Here is a 24,082-nt window from a genome sequence, read left to right as displayed (position 1 = left end):
CCTGACTGTAAATTTGTGACAGAAAAAGGAAAAATCTTGGCCCCCGCGAAACTGCAACCGACCGCTACCCGGCCGCTGTGGCCGAGCAGTTCTAGGCACTCCAGTCTTCAACCACGCTGCTGCTACGGTCACAGGTTCGAATCCTGCCTCGGGCATGGATGTGTGTGAGGTTCTTAGGTTACTTAGGTTTAAGTAGTTCTAAGTCTAGGGGACCGATGACCTCAGATGTTAAGTCCCCGCTGTGGCCGAGCAGTTCTAGGCACTCCAGTCTTCAACCACGCTGCTGCTACGGTCACAGGTTCGAATCCTGCCTCGGGCATGGATGTGTGTGAGGTTCTTAGGTTACTTAGGTTTAAGTAGTTCTAAGTCTAGGGGACCGATGACCTCAGATGTTAAGTCCCATAGTGCTTAGAGCCATTTGAATTTCACTTTCAATGGTGAACACTTTACCGCTGAGTTAGACAACTGCTGCCTGGAGCTCTCTCTTTGCCCTAGTGATGGATGAGAGGGATAGTTTGCAAGATAAAAGACGAGAATGTTGTAGTTTCAACTTGGAACGAGCTTCCCGAACTCTGAAAGACATAAACTTTCAAACTTTTTGTCATCTCTTAAAGTGAACCATTCAGAATATTTAAACAAAGTGCCAAGAAAATATGAGGTAAATATAGAAGGATAATTCTCTTCCCCTCAGGATCTAAGACGAGGGTCACATTGTTGCCAAATATACATTCTGGAATGTAGTGTCTCTAGCTAGTGGCAACTAAATTGTTTCTTGTGCGTCTCTCATTTGCTTTTGAAAGATATGGAGCAAGGAGCCGAATAATTAACCAAATGTTTAGGCCAAGGAATTTTATTTCCATTTCTGGTATTAGGGATCAAGGTTAAATCGTAATTATGAATAGTTTTCAGATTCATCGAATTTTTTTTTTATCCTATGTGTACTGCAAACTGAAAAGCTCACTCGATGGACGCAATTCAACAGCAGTTGTTTGTGCGTCATTATAACTCATACTTAATTTCTGACAGGGTAAAATGTGCTAAACTATACGCTAACTGATTCGACATCGCATGACTCCATACACTACACTGACAACAAATAAATTACTTACACTATTAGTTCTACATTACTTACATGTTATTTACACTCTCTATTGTTCGGTTACCTGAAAGTAAATTCGTACTGGAACTAAATAAATACCTTTGGTTATGAATTATTGCTGCAAGGCTAAATACTGACAGTAGCTTTAGTGATACATAAACAAAGTCGTTGGATAACAGATGAAATACTGAACTGAACTGACGGAGTGCTGAATCACGTTAGTCGAAACAAAGCATTTGAAGTAGATGAAATTCCCTCAAAAATGTTGAGATCCTCTGAAGAAAATACCACGATAAAACTATTTCATCGGGTGTGTGGGGTGTATGCTGTAGAGAAAATACCCTCAGACGTTAAGAATAACGTAAAATTTGCAATGCCAAAGGTGGCAGTTGCTGACAGAAGAGACTACTGCCGAAATATCGGCCTAATAGGTCATGGTTTCAAAATACTGACAGAAGTTGTTTACACATGTATCAAACGATGGACACACCTCTGAGATCCATTTATTAACACAGAACACCTTGTTTGTATCAATAGATGCAAAAAATTAAATTTTTAGAACTCGCACTGACATGTATCAGTGGATAGAGGAAGCTTCAAAGTTTTATGTTCGTATGGACACCACGCCATGTAATCAACATCAACAACGCACGTTACTCAAGACATGCGAATCAACAGGTTCCTACTTATTGGATTGACAGCTCCAACAATTAGATTTCCCAGCTCTTGAAGAGTAGCTCCAAAGATGAGACAAAATTTCGTGTCTTGTATGTACCCCCACAGAAAAAAATCACAAAACGTGAGGTCTGGTGGCCAGCCAGGCGAAAAGCACTGAACAATATCTTGTTAGCCACCTCTTCCAATCCAACGTTGTTAAGATAATGAGGCAGGTCGCCGTCATGCAGAAAAAATAAATGACTAGAATCTTCGTGAAGTTGAGGAAACAGACAGTTTTGCAGCATGGCTGGCTATGACGTTCCTGTCACCATTTCCTCCACAAAAAAGAAAGGTCTCTAAACTTTACCAATAGAAACGGCACAAAACATATTCAGTTTCGGTGAGTCTCTCCCATGTTCTACGACCACGCCATAATTTTGTGACGCCCCCAAATTCCAACGTTATGGTTGTCCATACCGATTCGCCGGAAAGATAGTCCTTCGGAAAAAGTATCTTCTGCCATATCCTGGAGAACTGGAATGCGAAATTCATAACTTCTGTTATGGTCGCTGGGATGCAGTTGCTGCAGTAACTACAACTTGTAAAGGTACCTTCATACTGAAAATCGACTCCAGCAAATTCGGTTGACCACAATTTTCAGTTCACAGTTTGTACTAGTTTTCAACTGGTGTCACCAGTTGTTTGAAGTCGTGAGTCTGAACAACTGGTCGAGGGAAGTTTTGCCTCGACTTTATAGTTTCTGGTCAGTGAGCAGAAACACAACTGAGTTGTGTCACTTGCGAATGCGCATTTCCCGTGTCGTCTGATTTGTTTCTTTCTTCATCCTTTGTGTTTCTTTCGACTATGGTAACTCACGAGTCGTCAACAGATCCAACAATTTTGTTTTTGCTAGAAACTGAAATGAGGAAACCTCTGTAGGTCCTTTTTATTCTGCTTATATAGACAGATACAAAAGGAAAGATTTGTTGCCGACCCGAGTGGCCGAGCGGTTCTAGGAGCTACAGACTGGAACCGCGCGACCGCTACGGTCGCAGGTCCGAATCCTGCCTCGGGCATGGATGTGTGTGATGTCCTTAGGTTAATTAGGTTTAAGTAGTTCTATGTTCTAGGGGACTGATGACCTCGGAAGTTAAGTCCCATTGTGCTCAGAGCCATTTGAACCATTTTGAAAAGTTTGTTGAAAGAATTTTCGGATAAAATTGGTATACCGCTTGTGGATTATGAAAGGAAACGGACGAATACGAAAATACAGTACAGTCATGAGCGTTGTAAAATGGTCAAAAATAAAGGTGGGTCCGGGACAACTGAAGATCTACCTTCCGAAATTGATATTTTACGAGCATATGAAGTACTTGGAAAGCGAGAACAAACCAGGGAGAAAAATATTTACAATCGTGAAACGTAAGTGAAACGTCATTCATTAGCGTAACTGAAGCTGCAAGACTTTTTATCGGAAATTTTGTAATTAGAACTATATTTTCACAAGAAATTTATTCAGTTCTCTTGTCATATAATTTTGTCAACATTGATACAAAGTAGTTTGAAAATTAAAGGCTTACATTTTTAATAACTAAAGCTATAAGGGTTTTGTTTGGAAGTTTTTAATTACATTTGTCTTTTCACTTGATATTTATTTACACACATTTCTCTTGCCATTTCACTGTGCCAACATCCGATACAAATCAGATTGGAAATTCATCACATATTCTTTGCGGTTCTTCCTGCGTTGCCTCCCTTTGTCTGAAGACATTTATTTTGTGGAGACATCCTCGAGCTGCCATACGAAACGTTGCCTGTTTCTGGGTCTTTCGCATCAAAACTGCCAGGTGGTGAGTAGATTCTGGGACTTTCTTTATTGGTTCTAAAAAAACTGTGCAAAGACACAGTTCCAGAAGTCACTAATGTTGCTTTTTCAGGACTTAAGTGCATAGTTGTTTTAAGACACCGAAAAACTGCTTACAGTATTCCAAAAAAATTCCCCGCAGTTCTTCTAGCGCGAGATATTCGGTAATTAAACATTTTTCCTGATTGCCTTTCTGTTGCTCTCCTGCTGATGGTTTCATTATGTACGCTAAAAGAGCAAAAGCACAATCTCCCACCCTAACAAATGGCAAATCTTCACAGTCAGAATCCATTTCCACTGCTTTTCTGTAACAAAAAAAAAGAAAATAAATAAAATAATAGCGCCGAACGTGTGTTTACAAGAGTTTGAAACTGTTGTCAACATTTTTCAACCGTTGTCAACAGTTGCAAGTTGCAAACTTACAACAGTTGTATGTTTTTGTTTGTTGGAGTTGGTTTTCGGTGTGAAAGCTCCTTAACGCTTCGTATGCAGGTTCTGTTTCAGAACACGCCACATCGTTGTTTGAGGATGCTGAAGTTCCTGTTCCGTGCGTCTTGTGGATTTCCGAGGGCCCCTTGTGAACGCATCCTGGATCCGCTCGATATTTTCATTAAATGTGATTGGCCGGCCATTGCTCTTCCCTTTGCATACGCAACAAAATTTCCAGAATTTTGTTTGCCAGTCATAACGTGTAGGAAGTAATCAGAGGTAAGCTCGCTGTGTTCAGCCAGAGAGTGGATTTCATTTGTTGATTTTCACGTTAATAGTGCAGTTAACTTATGTGAAATTGTTGACATACCAAACACGTAAGCAGAAGTGATAAATGTTTGTGTACTGCTGTTGTATTTACGAAAATGGTAAATACGCCTAGGCAGTTAATAGCATTGATGCCTCAAGTGTCGAATGCAGATAATCTTGAAACAACAACTGGCGAATTCTCCGAAGGCAGGAACGAAAACATCAACTCTACCGTATATGAATGTGAATCACTTGTATATAGGGATCACGTTGCAGTACTGCACTTCGAAGACGGAACATGCTTCTCCTTTGGTGATTATCTTGGGAATGATGAGAGAGCAGTCGGATGAGATAAGACACCAGCTGGATCATTTTAAAACCGAAATATCTATACGTTTGGATTTTCAGTTGGAACATAAAAGATGAGCTAGCCGAACACGTATGTAGTGTCTGTACTTGTTCCGTTAACAGCCGCGCAGAAAGGTATGGCATCTCATTGTCAGTAAGCGGAAATTAACGAGGAACAAAAGACGATATCAGCACAAATGACGACTTCAATTTGTTAGGCTCACGGTCAGGCAAGGTACAGTAGAAGCTGATTTGTGTAATTTCCAGTATGCTTAGCGTGAAGTTCTGGATACAGGAAACTTTCAGAAGAGGTGATTGCTATAAAAACCGAACAGCAATCGATGAAAACTAATAAGCAGGAATTTAGCGAAGCGTTAGAATGGCTTTCTGATAATCAAGAACAAAAATTTAATGAATTCTTTCATCAGAAGGGCACAACTCAACGAGGTAGTTGCTTCAGAGACAAAGCAAGCCATACGAAGTGCTGTTGATGACGTGCCCACAGAACAGACAAACTCAGAAGTCACTTAAGACAGATCTCAGTCAGGTTAAGGATACTTTAAATAAAGAGATACCGGAATGGAGAGATAAGTGTTAATTCCCTGTAATTTACAAAATAACTTATCCTTGGTTAGAGAAATATGATAGTATCAGTTTATCAAACTCAATGTGGGATTAAAATAATCATGTGATACCCAATGAGCCTTTCCCTTGGGAAACAGCAAATGATGAAAATCTCGCTCCTGATTTCCTGCGTCTAATATGGGTGCAGAGCCGACACTGTCTTCTGTGCTACGGGGAGAAACTCTTTTCAAAAATCGACAATTACAAATCTCCATTCCAGGAAAACGTAATTTACATTCTGTAGTGTTCACACAATCGGATAGGGGTATTTTACCAAATTTATGGTCGTAGCGACAGAAAATATAATACACAACAGGACTTATTCAAAGTGATTAAGCCCTCTTGGCAACTGAAGATATTGAAACTTATCAAACATTTGAACAGTTCGAGCAAGCTTTCCTTGCTAAGTACCGGTCGCAAGGTATTCAAGAACGTTTGTGTCAACAGATTTTCAACCCTGATGTATATATGCACCGGATGTACCATACAAACCTTAAAATATGCACATAAAATGCTTAAAAATACATGAAAAGTGTCGAAATATGCAAGATCAAATAATAAAAAAAACATGGTACTTACTGCGTGAATTATATCTCAATGTCGAACATGCGCATATCAGTTACGAGGAAGAACGCCGGCCACGCGAAAAATGTGTACATTTAGAACGCTGATATCCTTTTCTGAGTACATTCTGATAGAGGTTAGGAAGGGGGCCTTTCTGTGATTATTTTCTAAAAATTTGCAGTTAAACTTTCAAACAGCTGTAGAAATAACAACGTCAAATTGCAACGAAAATTATCGGAGGAGGGGGAAAACGTATGGCAGAAGAAAAATAAATAATTACAAAATGTAGCAATAGATGGCGCTGTAAGCATCATAAGTTAATAGTGGTCGACTAAAAATGACAAATGAATCATACAACATTGCCTAGGGTGTACGTTTGATGTTAAAAAAACTGTACTACTCAGTGTGCATGAGTGCACAGGTGTGATACTGTTAGTTACGTAAGCCCATCCACCATGGCAAGGTCATATCACATCGGATAGGAAAAATCGGTTTTTAATTGTCCTGAGGCTAAAAACTGCATAAAATTATCAATCAAATTCAAATCGGGTTATTCATTTTCTTGTGATTGGCGCAAAAGATGTTCAATATGCTGTCCACCGTTTTCTGCAACAAGTTGAGATCGAGCAACAGCATGTTTCAAAACTAATCGAAATGTTTCCGGAGCCATATTCAGAATGTGTTGCGCTATGCGTGCCTCTAGTGCAGCTAAGTTTTCAGTCGGAACACTGAACACAACATCTTTCAGATAGCCCTCAAGCCAGAAGTAGAACGGATTAAGATCACGTGATCGGGACGGCCAGGATATAGGGAAATGGCGGCTGATAATTCTACCATTTCTGAAATGGCCCTTCAGCATGGATTTGCAATGCACAGAGGTGCGTCACCTTGCATAAAAATGATCCCATCCACACGTCAACGCTGTTGGAGAGCTGGAATGATGTGGTTGCGCAAAAGACACTCATTGCGCTTACCAGTGAAGGTAAAGATAACAGGACCTGTCTCTTCGAAAAAATGTGGCCCTATGATAAATAATGCCGTAAACCGCACCACACAGTGACCTTTTCAGGATGAAGTCGTACTGGTTGATTTGCGTGTGGATTTTTCGTTGCCCATATTCGACAATTCTACGTATTGACATATCCTGTTAAATTGAAGTGGATTTCGTCTGTCCACTAAATCTTCCACGGCCAATCATTGTCAATTTCCATTCGATCAAGAAATTCTAAAGCAAAGGTCTCACTGCTGGCAGGTCAACAGGAAGCAACTCGTGCACGTGGGTAATTTTGAATGGATAGCAAAGAAGGATGTTTCGTAGGATTTTACCCACCGTGCTCACGGGTATGTCCAACACTCGGCCAATTCTCCGTGCACTGCACGTTTGCACACCACCACTCGTCTCCTCCTGCACTGCTGTGGCCACTGCTTCCACTGGCGTTGAATCACTTCGTTTCCTCCCTCTACCAGCTTGCACACCAAAAGAACCGGTCTTTTCGAATTTCCGAATCATTTTCTCCAGACTGACGGCAGTCATCGGACCGACGCCTTTTTTCAAACACTTCATTGTCCGGAACTTCTTCAGAGTGACGTATGCTCATTCATCACTCTTGTCATACGGCTTTACAAGCAGAGAGCGATCCTGCATTAAGACAGTCATGGCGAACGTCGCAGACGCGAAAGGAGGACAAGGCGTGCACCCGGCGTGTTTATACCGACTTCAATGGATAGTGTGCATGACAGGTGTTTTCATTTACGTATTCTGACACATACAGCGCCATCTACTGATCAATTTTAACGCCATATTTTTTCTTATGCCATACGTCTCCCCCTTCTCCGATAAGATTCCGTTGCAATTTGAATTCATTTTGACCAGTGGCGTTATTTCTACAGCGTTTCGAAAGGTTAACTTTAACTATAATCACCCTGTGCATATATATATAATGCTGTCTGCAGAGCTTTGCTGTTATTTCCCATATTGAAACTGACAGAGGGAGCAGAATTTTGGACACGGATGAATTTAGCAATCGGTGGTCCATGCTTAGCACAATCGTGACAAGAAGAATTTCATTATGCCGCGCTGCCTTTGCTCATGGTAGGCTGCTGTGTTAGTAAGTAAACATCTGTGGATAAAACCTTGTCAGGTGAATACCAAAACGAAGTTGTTCTTGCCTTCCGCCAGCACAGCTCTTGATCAACACTGCATAAATAGCATGTAAATATGGTGTAAAATGTATCGATTGAACTGATGAGTTTGATTATCAATATTGTCCTCTGTGAAGCAAATGTAATGTAGAAAAAATGAATAAGTACTGACCGCTATGTGTAGCCCGAAATAGTATGTAAATATTGTTAATACGTAGGATTTTGCTTACTGTTTGGTCACAAGTATATGAGCGAAGTGAGACACTGTAAATATGCCAAATAGAACGTAATAAATGAGTAGTGGACACGAGCTGTTAGTCAAACACGAGATGAAGTTATTAGTGTGAGAATTGCTGGAACGATGTTATTCGTCCTGATATATCAATGAGAGTGTTATCTATGGTGGTGATTACGATGTGCTACACTTTTGACGCATAGTGTGATGGACGGTGGCGAAGGACAGCAAAGTTAAAGTGATTGTTGACAGACTGTTTTCGGAGAGGGTCAGCAAGAATAATTCAAACCTCATGGACAGCCCACTGGGAGTCGACTGACAATATATCGTATAAACCTGGCCTATGTACATGTCTTGATGAGCATGCATGTCAGCATGCAATGAACTTTCCTTAATACATAATTATGTGTATGACGCCATATAAAATATAGATAACGAAAATACTGACGCTAGTATAGATTAGCCAGGTATTACTTAAATTAACGATTTCATGTGTTGTTTCTATACGACTTAATGTGATAGCACGTGCTCTATTTAAGACAATAATATGTTGTGAAAGTGCTGTACATACACTAATGGCCTTGTTAATCTTACATGTGCCCTACGGCTGATGGCGGGTGACAAATCTGAATAAATGTGCTAGTGACAAGACAAACTATCAGCAAGACGAAAAACTTGTCCTAGCCCATGGTATGTGCAGATTGCTGAGCCATTATCACTATGACTTCTGAAGCCAGTCCCCACGACACCCAACTCTGACCATCCACCTGCTCCATCTGTTTACCTCAGAAGCCTTCGGTCAAATACAACCTATTTGATAAATGTAAACTGTTAAAATTAATTATGTACTCATAACTCAACATTTGTGACCAGAAATTTTTAGAGGATCGTTAAAATCACTCGGATTTTAGAGTAAGCTTTGTGAACACTTTACTGTAATTTAAATTTGATCTATTTATTGAGGGAAATTTTTAAACATCTGTGGTAAATGAGAGTTATTGAAAAAATTACTTAACATCGAATTTCGGAAATTTCTGATCAAAACAGACCAATGAGATAAATTAACATGACTTTATCTTTACCAAGGTACACCGATGAACGTGTAACGAATGGAATTTGTACTGTCATATCTAGAAGAAAATTCATTGCTCTACAAAAAATATGTAAGTCTACTTGTCTTAAATGGTAAAATCCTAAACTGTAAAATATTAATGCAAAGTACAAGCATAATTACCGTGTAAAACCCGGCCAAAATTCTATGATTTCTGTATGTAGTGTTTACTATAAATGCACAAACTTATACTAGGTAATCTAATAATTGTCCATGCATTATTTCTTACTTGTAGATAGAAACAGGCTCACAGAATAAAAGCATTGTATATTTTGTAAATGATTTCCGACAACGAAGATGTTGTTGTTGTTGTGGTCTTCAGTTCAGAGACTGGTTTGATGCAGCTCTCCATTCTACTCTATCCTGTGCAAGCTTCTTCATCTTCCAGTACCTACTGCAACATACATCCTTCAGAATCTGCTTTGTGTATAAATTGGTGATCCTTTGATGCCTCAGAATTAGTCCTACCAATCGATCCATTCTTCTAGTCAAGCTGTGCCACAAATTTCTCTTCTCCCCAGTTCTATTCAGTACCTCCCATTAGTTATATGACCTATCCATCTAACGTTCAGCACTCGTCTGCAGCACTACATTTCGAAAGCTTCTATTCTCTTCTTGTCCAACTATTTATCGTCCATGTTTCACTTCCTTACATGGCTACACTCCATACAAATACGTTCAGAAAAGACTTCGTCACACTTAAATCTAGGCTCGATATTAACGAATTTCTCTTCTTCAGAAACGCTTTCCTTGCCATTGCTAGTCTACATTTAATATCCTCTCTACTTCTACTATCATCAGTTAATTTGCTCCCCAAATAGCAAAACTCATTTACTACCTTAAATGTCTCATTTCGTAACCTAATTCCCTCAGCATAATCCGATTTAATTCGACTACATTCCATTATACTCGTTTTGCTTTTGTTGATGTTCATCTTACATCCTCCTTCCAAGACACTGTCCATACCGTTCAACTGCTCTTCCAGGCCCTATTCTATCTCTCACAGAATTACAATATCATCGGCAAACTTCAAATTTTTTATTCCTTCTTCATGGATTTTAATTCCTACTCCAAATTTTTCTTTTTTTTTCCTTTACTGCTTGCTCAATGTATAGATTGAATAACATCGGGTATAGGCTACAACCCTGTCTCCTTCCCTTCCCATCCACTGCTTCCCTTTCATGCCCTTCGACTCTTAGAACTCCGATTTCTGTACAAACTGTAAATAGCCTTTCGCTCCCTGTATTTGACCCCTGCTACCTTCAAAATTTGAAAGAGAGTATTCCTGTCAGCATTGTCAAAAGTTTTCTCTAAGTCTACAAATGCTAGAAACGTATGTTCGCCTTTCCTTAATCTATCTTCTTAGGTAAGTCGTAGAATTAGTACTGCCTCACGTGTTCCAACATTTCTACAGGATCCAAACTGACCTTCCCCGAGATCAGCTTCTAGCAGCTTTTCCATTCCTCTGTAAAGAATTCATGTTAGTGTTTTGCAGCCGTGACTTATTAAACTCATAGTTCAGTAACTTTCACATTTGTCAACACCTGCTTTCTTTGGGATTGGAATTATTATATTCTTCTTGAAGTCTGAGGGTATTTCGCCTGTTTCATACATCTTACTCACCAGATGGTAGAGTTTTGTCAGGACTGGCTCTCCCAAGGCCGTCAGCAGTTCCAATGGAATGTTGTCTACTCTGGGGGCCTTGTTTCGACTCAGGTCTTTCAGTGCTCTGTCAAACTCTTCACGCAGTATCGTATCTCCCATTTCATCTTCATCTACATCCTCTTCCATTTCCATAATATTGTCCTCAAGTACATCGCCCTTGTATACACCGTCTTCCACCTTTCTGCTTTCCCTTCTTTGCTTAGAACTGTGTTTCCATCTGAGCTCTTGATGTTCATACAAGTGGTTCCCTTATCTCTAAAGGTCTCTTTAATTTTCCTGTAGGCAGTATCTATCTTACCCCTAATGAGATAAGCCTCTACATCCTTACATTTGTCCTCTAGCCATGCCTGCTTAGCCATTTTGCTCTTCCTGTCGATCTCATTTTTGAGACTATTGTATTCCTTTTTGCCTGCTTCATTTACTGCATATTTATATTTTCTCCTTTCATCAATTAAATTCAATATTTCTTCTGTTACCCAAGGATTTGTACTAGCCCTCGTCTTTTTACCTACTTTATCCTCTGCTGCTTTCACTACTTCATCCCTCAAAGGTACCCATTCTTCGTGTACTGTATTTCCTCCTCTGGTTCTTTTCAATCTTTCCCTGTTGATGTCCCTGAAACTCTCTATAACCTCTGGTTCTTTCATTTTAACCAGGTTCCATCTCTTTAAATTCCCACATTTTTGCAGTTTCTTCAATTTTAATCTGCAGTTCATAACCAATAGATTGTGGTCAGAGTACACATCTGTCCTGGAAATGCCCTGGAACTTTAAAACCTGGTACTTAATCTCTGTCTTACCACTATGTAATCTATCTGAAACCATTAAATAATCTATCTTCCAGTGTCTCCAGGCCTCTTCCATGTATACAACCTTCTTTCATGATTCTTAAACCAAGTGTTATGTATGATTAAGTTATGCTCTGTGCAAAATTCTACCAAGCGGCTTCCTCTTTCATTTCTTAGCCTCAATCCATATTCACCTACTACGTTTCCTTCTCTCCCTTTTCCCACACTCGAATTCCAGTCACCCATGACTATTAGATTTTCGTCTCCCTTCACTATGTGAATAATTTCTTTCACCTCATCGTACATTTCATCAATCTCTTCGTCATCTGAGGAGCTAGTTGGCATATAAACTTCTACTACTGTGGTAGCCCTGGGCTTCGTGTCTATCTTGGCTACAATAATACGTTGACTATGCTGTCTGTAGTAGCTTACTCGCACTCATATTTTTTTATTCATCATTAAACCTACTCCTGCATTACCCGTAATTGATTTTGTATTTATAACCCTATATTCACCTGACCAAAAGTCTTGTTCCTCCTGCCACCGAACTTCACTAACTCCCACTATATCTAACTTTAACCCATCCATTTCCCTTTTTAAATTTTCTAACCTACCTGCCTGACTAAGGGATCCGTAGAACGCCAGTTTTCTTTCTCCTGATAACGACATCCTCCTGAGTAGTCCCCGCCCGGAGATCCGAATGGGGGACTATTTTACCTCCAGAATATTTTACCGAAGAGGACACCATCATCATTTAATCATACAGTAAAGTTGCATGCCCTCGGGAAAAATTACGGCTGTAGTTTCCCCTTGCTTTCAGCCGTTGGCAGTACCAGCACAGCAAGGCCGTTTTGGTTAATGTTACATGGCCAGATCAGTCAATCATCCAAACTTTTGCCCCTGTAACTACTGAAAAGGCTGCTGCCTCCCTTCAGGAACCACACGTTTGTCTGGCCTCTCAACAGATACCCCTCCGTTGAAGATGCACCTACGGTATGGCCATCTTTATCGCTGAGGCACGCAAGCCTCCCCAGCAACGGCAAGGTCCATGGTTCGTGGGGGAAAGATACTAGCTTATAGAACTGAGTTACAGTTATATTTTCAGTATAGTATATACACGACTTTTAACTCAGTTGTAAAATACTATGCCACTATATAAAAGTACAAACCGATATTAGTGTACGGTTTTGAACAAACTTATCGAGAAATTAGAGTTACTGTCCCTTATAAAAGTATACTAAGTGTTACAGAAACATTAAAAAAGTGATAGTATGTGTATGGGTGTATTCAATTGGTGTTTCACACTGTGATTATGAAGCAGCTATCAAATTTTGACTTGTACCGTGACAATAAGGCAACTTGATACGAGTGAATGGCAGTACCATAAAGACTAAGATCGTGCCGCTGCTATTCAGAGGGCTACGCAACGCTTCCAAATCAAATTAGAAATTTCTCTACAAAGTCATAGTTTATGGATACTGTGGTGTGCGTACTGTAATACCTTCCATACACACACCATAAGATTATTTGACCTGTCGCTCTAACGAAGTAGGCGAGTGTCAGCAATATGTCTCGTGGTCTTATCGTGGCGTGTTTATCTTCTGCCGTTACGTCAGACGATAGAAATGCCACTTGCACGCTTAGAGTAGCAGATTGACGTTGACCAACTTTAAACAGAACTTGATCAGTTTTCACACACATTATTAAAATAATAACAAGCATAAAAATTACTTAACTTGGTTCTGGATGCTATTTACAATTGACAATCTGAAGTTCCTTCGGTATTGGTATGTTAATCTTATTTTCACATATATCTCGGATACTTGACAAAAGTGTCTATACATTTATCTTCATGGCTATGTAGAGGAATATGGTAATCTTATTAGGTGCGGACTTAAACTTGACTACAGACTGGTACAGGAATATGGTAATCTTATTAGGTGCAGACTGAAACTTGACTATATAATGGCACAGACAAGTGTAGAACTCGTACAGACTGGTACAGACAAATGCAGACTGACTAATCGGAGGTCTGTACACTCGTTATAATACCTCGCGCGTTCAGGTATCACTGCGCGAGTGTGATCCACGAGGAGAAAAGTTTAGCAACAATCTCATTTGCTGCGTTACATATTAATACGCGGATCGGTGGAAGCAGAATTTGGTTCGTCTCTAAGGCAGCGCCATCTCGTATTGCGGAGACGGACGAGCGCTGCGCCTGCGCTGTTGTGCTCAGCAGGGCGCGCTCTAGTGGGAAAGTTGTGTACGCACTGACTACGCGGAACCATGTATACAAGAGATACTGTATTAGAAAGTATTAATCATTAATTTTTTTCATTTTTCCGAAACATGAAGTATCATTCTATGAAAATCAAAGGAAGGACAACAATACGATTGCGTATCGAAAAATATGTATAGTGTATAATGCGACTGATCTAGTACCAGTGAACTCTATAATATCTTCAATGGACGATAAGAGCTGCTACCGGGTATTGTTCTCTTCGTTTCGGTATCTTAAGCCAAGCATGTAAGCAAATGCTTTCATCCACTAGTGTATTTTGTTAGTTCAACAGTTAATTAATTCAGATAATAGCGTGTTTTGTTTCAAGGGATTTAACACTGTATCCTATTGATAAATGATAAAAGAATCTCTGTGTAACGCATCAGAATTTGGTAGCATTTTGCTGACTAGAACATTGGATCACACACCAAAAGGCACAGATCGAATCTTCTTAAAGTACAAATCTTGCTATGAAAGTAAACTTACTTTTAGTGCAGCGAATAGCAATGAGGTTCTTTCTAAACAAATGTTCATGCATCGCGGCAGTTTCAATTTCCCGCGTGTAATCAATTATTGACGTACTGCTAACGATATATTACATGCGCAAACGAAGTTGACACTCGGCGTGGTGGCTGATGGGAGCGACCGTAAAGGCATTTCCCATTTAGAGTCTCACCCATCTGCCCCGCACCGAGTGTCAACTTTGTTTGCGCGAGTAAGACTTTACGCCCTGACAGGAATAGCTAGATAAAAATTATACATGTTCTCATTCTAACTTGCAGTGACAATAATGAGTTGAGAACTCATTTTACTTTTTAGCAGTTCTGTGTATAACTGAAGCCAAATTACCTTCTTTGGGCTTATGTCATAGGAGTGCAATTGTAGCGTTTCTGCCCTCCCATATCTTAAGTACAAATTTAACTTTAATTAGAGATAATTTTGTTTCCCTGTTCTCCAATTCACGGGAACGTTATAATTTCCAGCTTACCCTTTATGACCTGATTTTTGTTCTTTGGCGTTGTCAATTCTCAGTTTCTTTATGTCACAGTGAAAGGTTGGAAAATGCTTTAGTAGAAAGAAAACTAGATATATATATATTTGGTTTTTTATTTCACTTTTTTTAAAAAAAAAGGGTCTTCAAAGTCTCGTCAGGAAATAATGATCCAGTCACGACAGACATTACTTCATGAGAACTGATTCTCATTGGCACCTTCTGATGGGGACATTTTGAATGTGTTCTTCGTTCTGCATTGTAAATCGAACAATTTTACATTTTCCATGGTTTGCAATAAAATCTAGCCGTCAGCTCCAGGAATTTTGGTGCAATTTCGTTTGAAAGCGAAAACCCTTCTTTCTTCTTTCGTCCTGAAAATAATTGGGAGATATTTCTTGTTATCCACCGACATTTTCAGAGTGAATTTCTTCAGTTTCTGGAGAGTAAGAGAAAATACTTTGTTGGGGATAGCGTATGTTCTGCTGACATTTTTTTGTTTGTTTTGCCTGTAAATTTATGAGTTCAAATTATTCAAGATATTGTTTTGTTTCAGAATCATTGCTTTCCTAAATTGATGTATCAATATCAGATGAGGAAAACTTCTAGAGTAACTGCATTATCTCCTTATCTTCCAATTTTCTTACCATGGCCTGTCATGCAAAAGTTTGAAGCTACAGACAGAACATCTAAAAATCAACAGTTCAGGTCAATGTTACGATCAATGTCAACAATGTCAGGTCAATGTTATGTCAAATGTGAAAACAAAATTACAGCAGCGCTCCAACAGGCCCGGCAGTGAACTTTGAATACGGGAAATTATGGAGCGAAAATCTGTACTTTTAACTACAAATATGTGGTTTAGATGAAATATTTCTCATAGTCTAGCAATAAAGCGCACCTGGAAACCGAAGTGAGTAGAAATATGATGTACCGATATCCTTATTGAAAACTTCACCAACATTAAAGGTTCTGTAAGTAATGACGTCACGGTTATTAAAATTTTTAAGGCCACCAATACTGTCAATACCTCAACAGCGAACAATAGCCACACTAAGCCATACAGTGCCATGACTAAATTTATGATCCTTTATAACAGAGAAATTAAAAATACCACCTGCAAAACCACAAGGACCATCAAGGACACCATTGGAAGCAATGCCTTTTACCTTAACTTTATTTTCCTCCTTGGTATCAGCAGCGGTTCCAGTATTATCAATGGGCTTGTAAACAGAATCGTGTACGCCTTAGAACTGGTAAAAAGGAAGAAAGTTATCTTATATGACAAGGTACCTGGTTTCTCTGCATTGTATTCTTGATTACGTTTCCTTATATGTATTGTAATCTTTCAATTACATTGTGAATATGTTGGCCGTATTGTGCTTTATTCTTGCAAGCATCCATGATATTGGGTGGAGTAAATAATAACATTTTGTTTTTGTTTCATTTATAAAAGAAGCTTGTTTTGTCTCATAGTGTTCTGTGGACATTTGTTCCTGCCTACGAATACATCTGTGATCTGCTTGATGTAAATGCGTTACAAGTAGGGGCCTACATCGCTCCTCTCTATTTTACTTTAGTTAGTATCCGTTTTTCGTTCTTTCTCGTATTTAATGAAGAATCCCTTGGTAAGCAGCTTTTGACAGTCTTGATATTTAACTACATTACATCTTGTCATGGAATGAGTAGGGCCAATACGTTTCTACTTTGAATCGTGTAGCTTCCTGCAAGTGAAAACGCCTTGTAGTCTTGGTGAATGAGGGCTTCTGTCTTGAAAATGCTAAAGCTATAACAGTAATTACCAAACTAGCGTGTTAACACGTTACTAACAGTTACTAGAAGCAAAATATTTTGACAGAAATCAATTTACTGCTATCATCCCCCGACTCCAACGAAAATTTGAAAGCAAATAATACACATCGTCGTGCTTTCGTCATCGTATCAACTAGTGAATTCTCTACAACTAGATTTAACTAAATACAGTAGCATTCAGTAAGGTGGAAGTACGTTCACACTATACCACACAATGCCGTGTATAATATACACTTCGATGTAAAATATTTTTTTCTGCATAATGGTATCTGGCACTCTAACTACGTACTCCGTCACTATTACTACAAAGCATACAAAGTTGCAAGAAGCAACAACTTGCAAAGCAGAAAAACATACTTATTCCACAACAAGAGGCAATGAAGTTGAATATCAATTCTGTCAATAGCTGCTAACACGGAGTTCTCCATTACATGCGAGAAAGTATGAAAAACGGATGCGAACTGGAATAAGTAGAATAGGAACAATACACTATACTTATAACGCATTTAAATCGAGCATCTCACACATGGGTACGTAGGCAAGAATAAATGTCACAGGAAAGTGTCTGACGAAACCAGCTTCTGATCTATCATCATCAATCATCATCATCATCATCATCAGCCAATTCAATCATTAAATAAATATTGAATCATTTACTCTATCAAGTACTATGGCGGTGAGCGAAACTCAAGCAGAATACAAGCAACGTATTCACGATGCAGTGAAAAGCGAAATACACACTGTGGCTCGTAATCATGAACGAAACAAAAACAAATATGGACGACTACAAATCCTCCAACAAGAAACCGAGATGTTGGATTGATAAACGTGCAGTACGTGGAGTGGGATGTCAGCGAAGCGTGTTACCCGAAGTCTCTATATGAGTTTCACCCCGTGTTAAAGACTGCAACTGCTGAGATTCAAACTGCTCTGGAGTCACAGAGAACACATCTGTAAAAGTTCTAGGATATCTTAGGAATGTATAAACCGAAGAATAAACGGGGGAGAGCAGTCGTGTCATAACGAAAGAGATTTTTTTTTTTTTAGGTAGGTCTCAGAAGTCCCGTCAGATCATAAGGGGTAAAGAGTCAGTGGTGGATTCTTTGCGGAAGATCGCGAAATTACGTTTGGCATCTGAAGAAGTGAAAATGAAATTCATGTTCTCGCGACTCATCTTGCGTAGCAAAAATGAGAAAATGCTTTTCGCAATGTTAAGACTCATTAAAACTCCATACATAAAATGAACTATACATTTATTGGAGGGTGCACGTCTCTCTACTGGTCATTTGAACAAATGTAAGGAAACTGATTGCTTGCCAATTCATACAGTGGACAGTTTTTAAATACACGTGTTAAAACTATTAAAACGAATGAAAAGTCCACTGCTCCGCTATAGCTGTATTGGTTTGTGTGTCTTTATAAGTGACTTGGGGAAGTACAGCTATAGCGGACCATTGGACATTTCATGCAGTTTCATTTTAACATTTTTAAAATCTGTATTTAAAAAACTGTTCATCTTATGAATTTTCAAACAGTCATGTATAACTATTTTAGCTGTGGTTCCCCAGTTTTAAAATTATCTTAAAGAAAACGTCGTAATGGCTATACAACGATCCACAAAGGACAGTTTCTAGAAATTAGTTACAACAATTTTTACAATATAGCGTTTATTGAACAAAATTATTGAAATATGGTTATACAATAAATAAATCCATGAATACGACACAAGCAAAACAGCTGCGTCCATAAAACGTGAAATTCATAGCTCCGGAATGTCATGGTAGTGTAAGTTGCTGTACATATAAAAAATGAACTACCTCTTAACTCCAATATATACATCATTGATCATGAGCACTATGCGTCTTCCTCTCAAACAGGATGTTGTGTTGATTTCTAGCATATCATTTTTGTGTGGCTTACATTTTTCGAATCTCAACATGTGATATTCGATTAGGATATCTGTAAGTATGCAGGGTAGCTATGGTTTATTTTTTATAATCTTGCGACATAGCCCCAGTAACGATGAAAAGGATGGAAATAAGGTAAGACGTGCATTTATACAGTAAGTACAATATACGAATTAACAGTATTGCCTATTAAGTGCACGTTCTTTGAATCACTACACATCCCCAGGCCGATACTTCTGATCATTTATACCATTCACTGAAATTTTGACATCTACTGTGTGTTCTGTTTCTTATTCGCTGAGTTAGTGCTGTTAAGCAGCCACTGAGTTTTTATATATGATTCATAATACTACTGACACAGCACGATGTAGGGAATAGATACGTTAAATGTGTTGTTGCAGTAATCTTCTTTGCATTATTTCTAAGTGTAGTTGCTCAACAGAAGGTATACTGAAACTTCTCTGAGAGACTGTATACATTTTTCAGCGTCTTCACTGTCGAAGTAGTAACGTCGGCTTGATGCGAAGAAGCATAAGTGCCCACGTGTCCTAAAAGTTTATATGTGAATCAGTAATCAGGAACTCTTCAGTGGATGAGGTAACGTACAGGTACATAAAATACAATAAGGCAAGGTCTAAAGTGTCCGCACATTCATCGTTCGATGCCGTGCCGCTGAGAAACGAAGGCGGAGATGAAAGTACGCCAACTTTTTTTTATCTTCTTTCTCGCAGTCCCGCACGGGACCGGTTTGTAGTGACGTCCCGCAGTGGCTGGCTGGATGACTGCCGCGGCCAGCGGGCTTCAGCAGTGTGAGAGGTCTGGCAGCGGCTTGCCCTTGCACCGCTTGGTCCAGCCGTGCCACGCGTCGAAGCCCTGCCGCGAGAAGATGAGGTGTGCGCAGGCGCAGTCGTCGTCGATGTCGTCGTCCAGCAGGTCTGCGGGCACAGCGAGACTGGCTATTATATGAGACATCAACAAATGTAGCAGTACTGACCCTGTGGCTCACTTTGGAAGTCGGGTTAAAGAAAGGCAGATCTACGTCAGATTTAAATCATACCTTACTGGAAGAATGCAGAAAGTTGAAATAAACAGTTCACATAATATGCAAAAAATTGGTGATTTCTCAAACTGGTGAACAATCAAGAATGGGGTACCGCAAGGTTCGGTCTTGGGTCCTCTGCTGTTCTTAATATATATTATCGACTTACCATTCTATATTCACGAAGATGCAAAGTTGGTACTTTTTGCCGATGACACAAGTATAGCTATCACTCCTGACAGACAAGAACTAACTGGTGAAATTGTAAACGATGTTTTTCAGAAAATCATTAAGTGGTTCTCTGCAAACGGGCTCTCATTAATCTTTGACAAAACACAGTATATACAGTTCCACACAGTAAATGGAATGGCCCCATTAATAAATATAGACTTCGATCAGAAATCTGTAGCTAAGGTAGAATATTCAAAATTTCTAGTTGTATGCATTGATGAGGGGTTGAACAGAGAAAAACACACTGAGAATCTGCTGAAACGTTTGAGTTCAGCTACTTAAGCTATTAGGGTCGTTGCAAATTTTGGCGATATACATCTCAGTAAATTAGCTTACCACGCCTATTTTCATTCTCTGCTTTAGTATGGCATCATATTCTGGGGCAACTCATCATTGAGTAAAAGAGTGTTCATTACACAAAAGCTTGTAATCAGAATAATTGCTGGACCTCATCCAAGATCATCCTGCAGACACTTATTTAAAGAGCTAGAAATCTTCACTGAAGCCTCACAACATATATGTATATTCACTTACGAAATTTGTTATTAACAATCCGAACGAATTCAAAAGTAGTATCAGTCTACATGGCAACAACACTAGGAGAAAGGAAGATCTTCACTACTCAAGGTTAAATCTAACTTTGGCTCAGAAGGGGGTAAATTACGCTCCCACAAAAGTCTTTGGTCACTTACCTAATAGCATCAAAAGTCTGGCAGATAGCCATATAGCATTTAAAGGGAAATTAAAAGAATTTCTTAATGGTAACTCCTACTCATTAGATGAATTTTTGGATATAGTAAGTGGGTACTTTCCAACCCCACAACAACAACAACAAAAAAAAACAAATTGAGTGTCATGTAATATTGAGTGTCATGTAATATTTTGTGTAATATAATATCTTGTGTAGACACCTTTTATTAACCTGACACGTTCCACATCATTACGAAGTGTCGTATTCATGATCTATTGAACAAGTACTAATCTAATCTAATCTTTAATCTAAACAGTGTTAGCTGGAATACACACTGGTATTCTGACTATATCAAGAATAAAATATAGAGAGCGAAAGGTTTTTGGTCGGCCAATTACGGTTGAAGAAAAGCGAAATTTGTTGTAGTTTCATGAAGTTCCAATATGTGGCGGCGCCCTATGTAGCCTTGGAAATGGCGTCTGCAACGAAGGTGAGTTCCTGGCAGAAAGGTGTCATTGCGTTTCTTTTGGTGGAAAACCAGAGCATTGCAGATATTCACGTACTGATTGTTATTTACATTAAGGTCTTGAAACTTGTTATATCTTTATTATTAAATGGATTTAATCAGACACCTCGGTGCACAACTGGACGTCCTTGTTGATCATGCTCACATCCTACTCCACCAGTTGGCGTAATAAAGGTGTGTGCTCACTGGATTCGTCGCCGTCTTAGAGAAGCCTATAGAGAGAAACGAAGGACCCTCTGAGCTGAATTGTCTGCGTATTAAGAGGCTAATTGTGACAATTTTTTGTCGAACGTCAGCACAGGTAATGAAACAAGGGTTCATCACTTTGAACCGGAAACAAAACGGCAATATCCTCTGAAGACGAAGTTCAAAGCCGCACCCTCAACCGGATTTTGAAGAGATTATACTGTTTGACGTCCTCCCATATGGCGCAACGATCAACTCAGAAGTGTATCGCGTTACCCTCAGCAAATTGAAGAAAGGAGTACAGCGTGTTCGTCGGCACAGTAATGCAAACCATCTTCTCCTCCTCCATGGCAACGCAAGGCATCTCCCAAGTCTGCGCACTCGGGAGAAACTAACATAACTTCATTGGACTGTTCTTCCTCATCCACCGTACAGGCCGGATCACGCACCTTCCGACTTTCATCTGTGTGGACTCACATCGCGGGACACAGTATATGGACGATGGGGAGGTTATTGATGCAGCAAGATGCGGGTGTCATATAGACCCTCCCAGTAATGTGGCGTCATGTCGTCGCATTGGACGGATATTATGCTGAAACACAGGGTTTTGTAGTCAAAATGACATGGAAAAATGTGCTGTATTGGATTCCTGAATAAAACTAACCTTCTATCAGAAAAAAATGTGTTGCATTGCTTACTGAACGCGCATCATATAAAAGTCGAATGGCATTAAAGAGAAGCAATTGTTGCGAAGGGAGTGACATTCGGTTGTAACCTATCCCAATGTTACTCAGTCTATACACTGAGCAATCAGTAAAGGAAACCAAGGATAAATTTGGGAAAGGAATTACTGTTCAGAGAGAAGAAATAGAGAACGGTTCAATGGAATGAAATCTTTTGACTTGAGTGTAGCCTTCTGCGAAAGCGAGGAGTGGACGATGAAAAGCGCGGAAAAATAAATATAGAATCTTTTGGAATGCAGTGTTGCAGAAGACTTCTTAAATTAGAGAGTCATTAATAGGGACGGTAATGAATCTAATTTTGGGAAAACATATTTATGGCTCAGTTTGATCAAAAGAAAGGATGCTTGATAGGACACATCCAAAGGCATCAAGGATACGTCAAATTGGTAATAGAAGGAAGTTTTTTGTGTAGGGGGTTGGAGGGAGGGAGGAATGGAGACAGAGACCTAACTTGGATATAGTAAGCAGGTTCAGAAGGATGTAGGTTGTGTTAGTTATTCAGAGATGAAAATGCTTGCTCAGTTTAGGTTTTCCGTGGAAGGCTGAATTAAGCCAGTCTTAGGACTGAAAACCACAACAACGTGGTCTGTCTAGTCAGCAGAGGGAAATGGGAGAAGTGTGGCTCACAAAGTTGACTTGTTCTTGCATCGGCAGTGATACTGTTTGTTCTCGACACTGGGACAAGTACAAGTCATCTCATAAACATGTCGGTAACTTCCCTCATAGCACCGCATAGCATGAAGGCTGCTCCAGCCTAACGATTGTTATCCAGCCATCATAGTGCCATCCTCTGTGTAACGAAAGGCATTGAGCGAAACTGGGTATTAGCTTTGGTTGCATATCTCTTACCTCTAAGCGGTATCCTACATCACTACTTTTAAAGAAAGACTTCAAATCATGTGTAATTGTGAAGTCTGGCCAACTTTCCGCCTTTTAACATTGTATGATTTAATAAGCGCTTGAACTATAGCAAATATGTCCATTTTGACGGGAAACAGTACGTAATTATTTGCAAATGCGCAGTACTAAAAAAAGTAAAGAGTTGTTTTAATCCATCCACTGACAGCTAGTGTGGCAGAACGTTACCATTTGGTAAATCTTCGAGATTCGACAGAACATACAGAATACAGAGGCGTAAGTGTTTACCTTTGCAAGCAACATGACAGGATCCCTCAGTACCATTCCAACTGTCGCACCAATAGCGGTTGTTGATCTGTGAACAAAACGAAAGTTCCACATTTCAGAATAATGAATAGTACTCCTGTAAAAATTGTTTGACATAGTTAAGAAACAAAGAATACATACGAGAAATAAATGTATCATAGCCATCCACCAGGGAGTAATAAATTGCAACCATTGCAGATGCTTGAGTGCATTATTGACTACCGCCCAATGCTGTAGAGGGTCGTTATTACAATCACAATTTAGCATTCGTACTTGGGTAAGTCAATAGGCGCAATAACTGCCGCGCGGGATTAGCCGAGCGGTCTATCGCGCTTAAGTCATGGACAGTGCGGCTGGTCCCGGCGGAGGTTCGAGTCCTCCCTCGGGCATGGGTGTGTGTGTTTGTCCTTAGGATAATTTAGGTTAAGTAGTGTATAAGCTTAGGGACTGATGACCTTAGCAGTTAAGTCCCGTAAGATTTCACACACATCCGAACATTATTATTATTATTATTATTATTATTATTATTTTGCAGTAATTCTATTTCTGCTGCTGTACGTGATGTCAGTTTGTGGCTGATAAGCTAAAGACATTTCCAGTTACTCTGGAATTCAGTATATTGTGTTGACAATATGATTTTAGTAATTCTGCATATGCTAGTTGCGCACCAGATTAAT

General features: G+C 39.5%; 1 protein-coding gene across 4 annotated transcripts in view; it reads right to left on the bottom strand.

Annotated features, from left to right (window-relative positions):
• Nucleotides 1–24,082, bottom strand: part of LOC126271975 (lysozyme-like) — a 230,364-nt gene that overhangs the window by 167,865 nt on the left and 38,417 nt on the right. For 2 of the 4 annotated variants that reach the window (XM_049974434.1, XM_049974435.1), the window contains 2 exons: nucleotides 23,388–23,454; nucleotides 18,569–19,760 (listed from right to left, as the gene is read on the bottom strand). The exons of the other annotated variants lie outside the window; for them this stretch is intronic. In XM_049974434.1, coding sequence (XP_049830391.1) covers nucleotides 19,627–19,760; nucleotides 23,388–23,454 — 201 coding nt within the window. In that variant the 3' untranslated portion in view covers nucleotides 18,569–19,626. Of the gene's footprint in view, nucleotides 1–18,568; nucleotides 19,761–23,387; nucleotides 23,455–24,082 lie in introns of those variants that run through there. 4 annotated transcript variants of the gene reach the window in all.

This window comes from Schistocerca gregaria, chromosome 5 (assembly GCF_023897955.1).
Source record: "Schistocerca gregaria isolate iqSchGreg1 chromosome 5, iqSchGreg1.2, whole genome shotgun sequence".
In the NCBI taxonomy this organism is placed as follows: Eukaryota; Metazoa; Arthropoda; class Insecta; order Orthoptera; family Acrididae; genus Schistocerca; species Schistocerca gregaria.
This window is presented reverse-complemented; position numbering and strand designations above follow the sequence as displayed.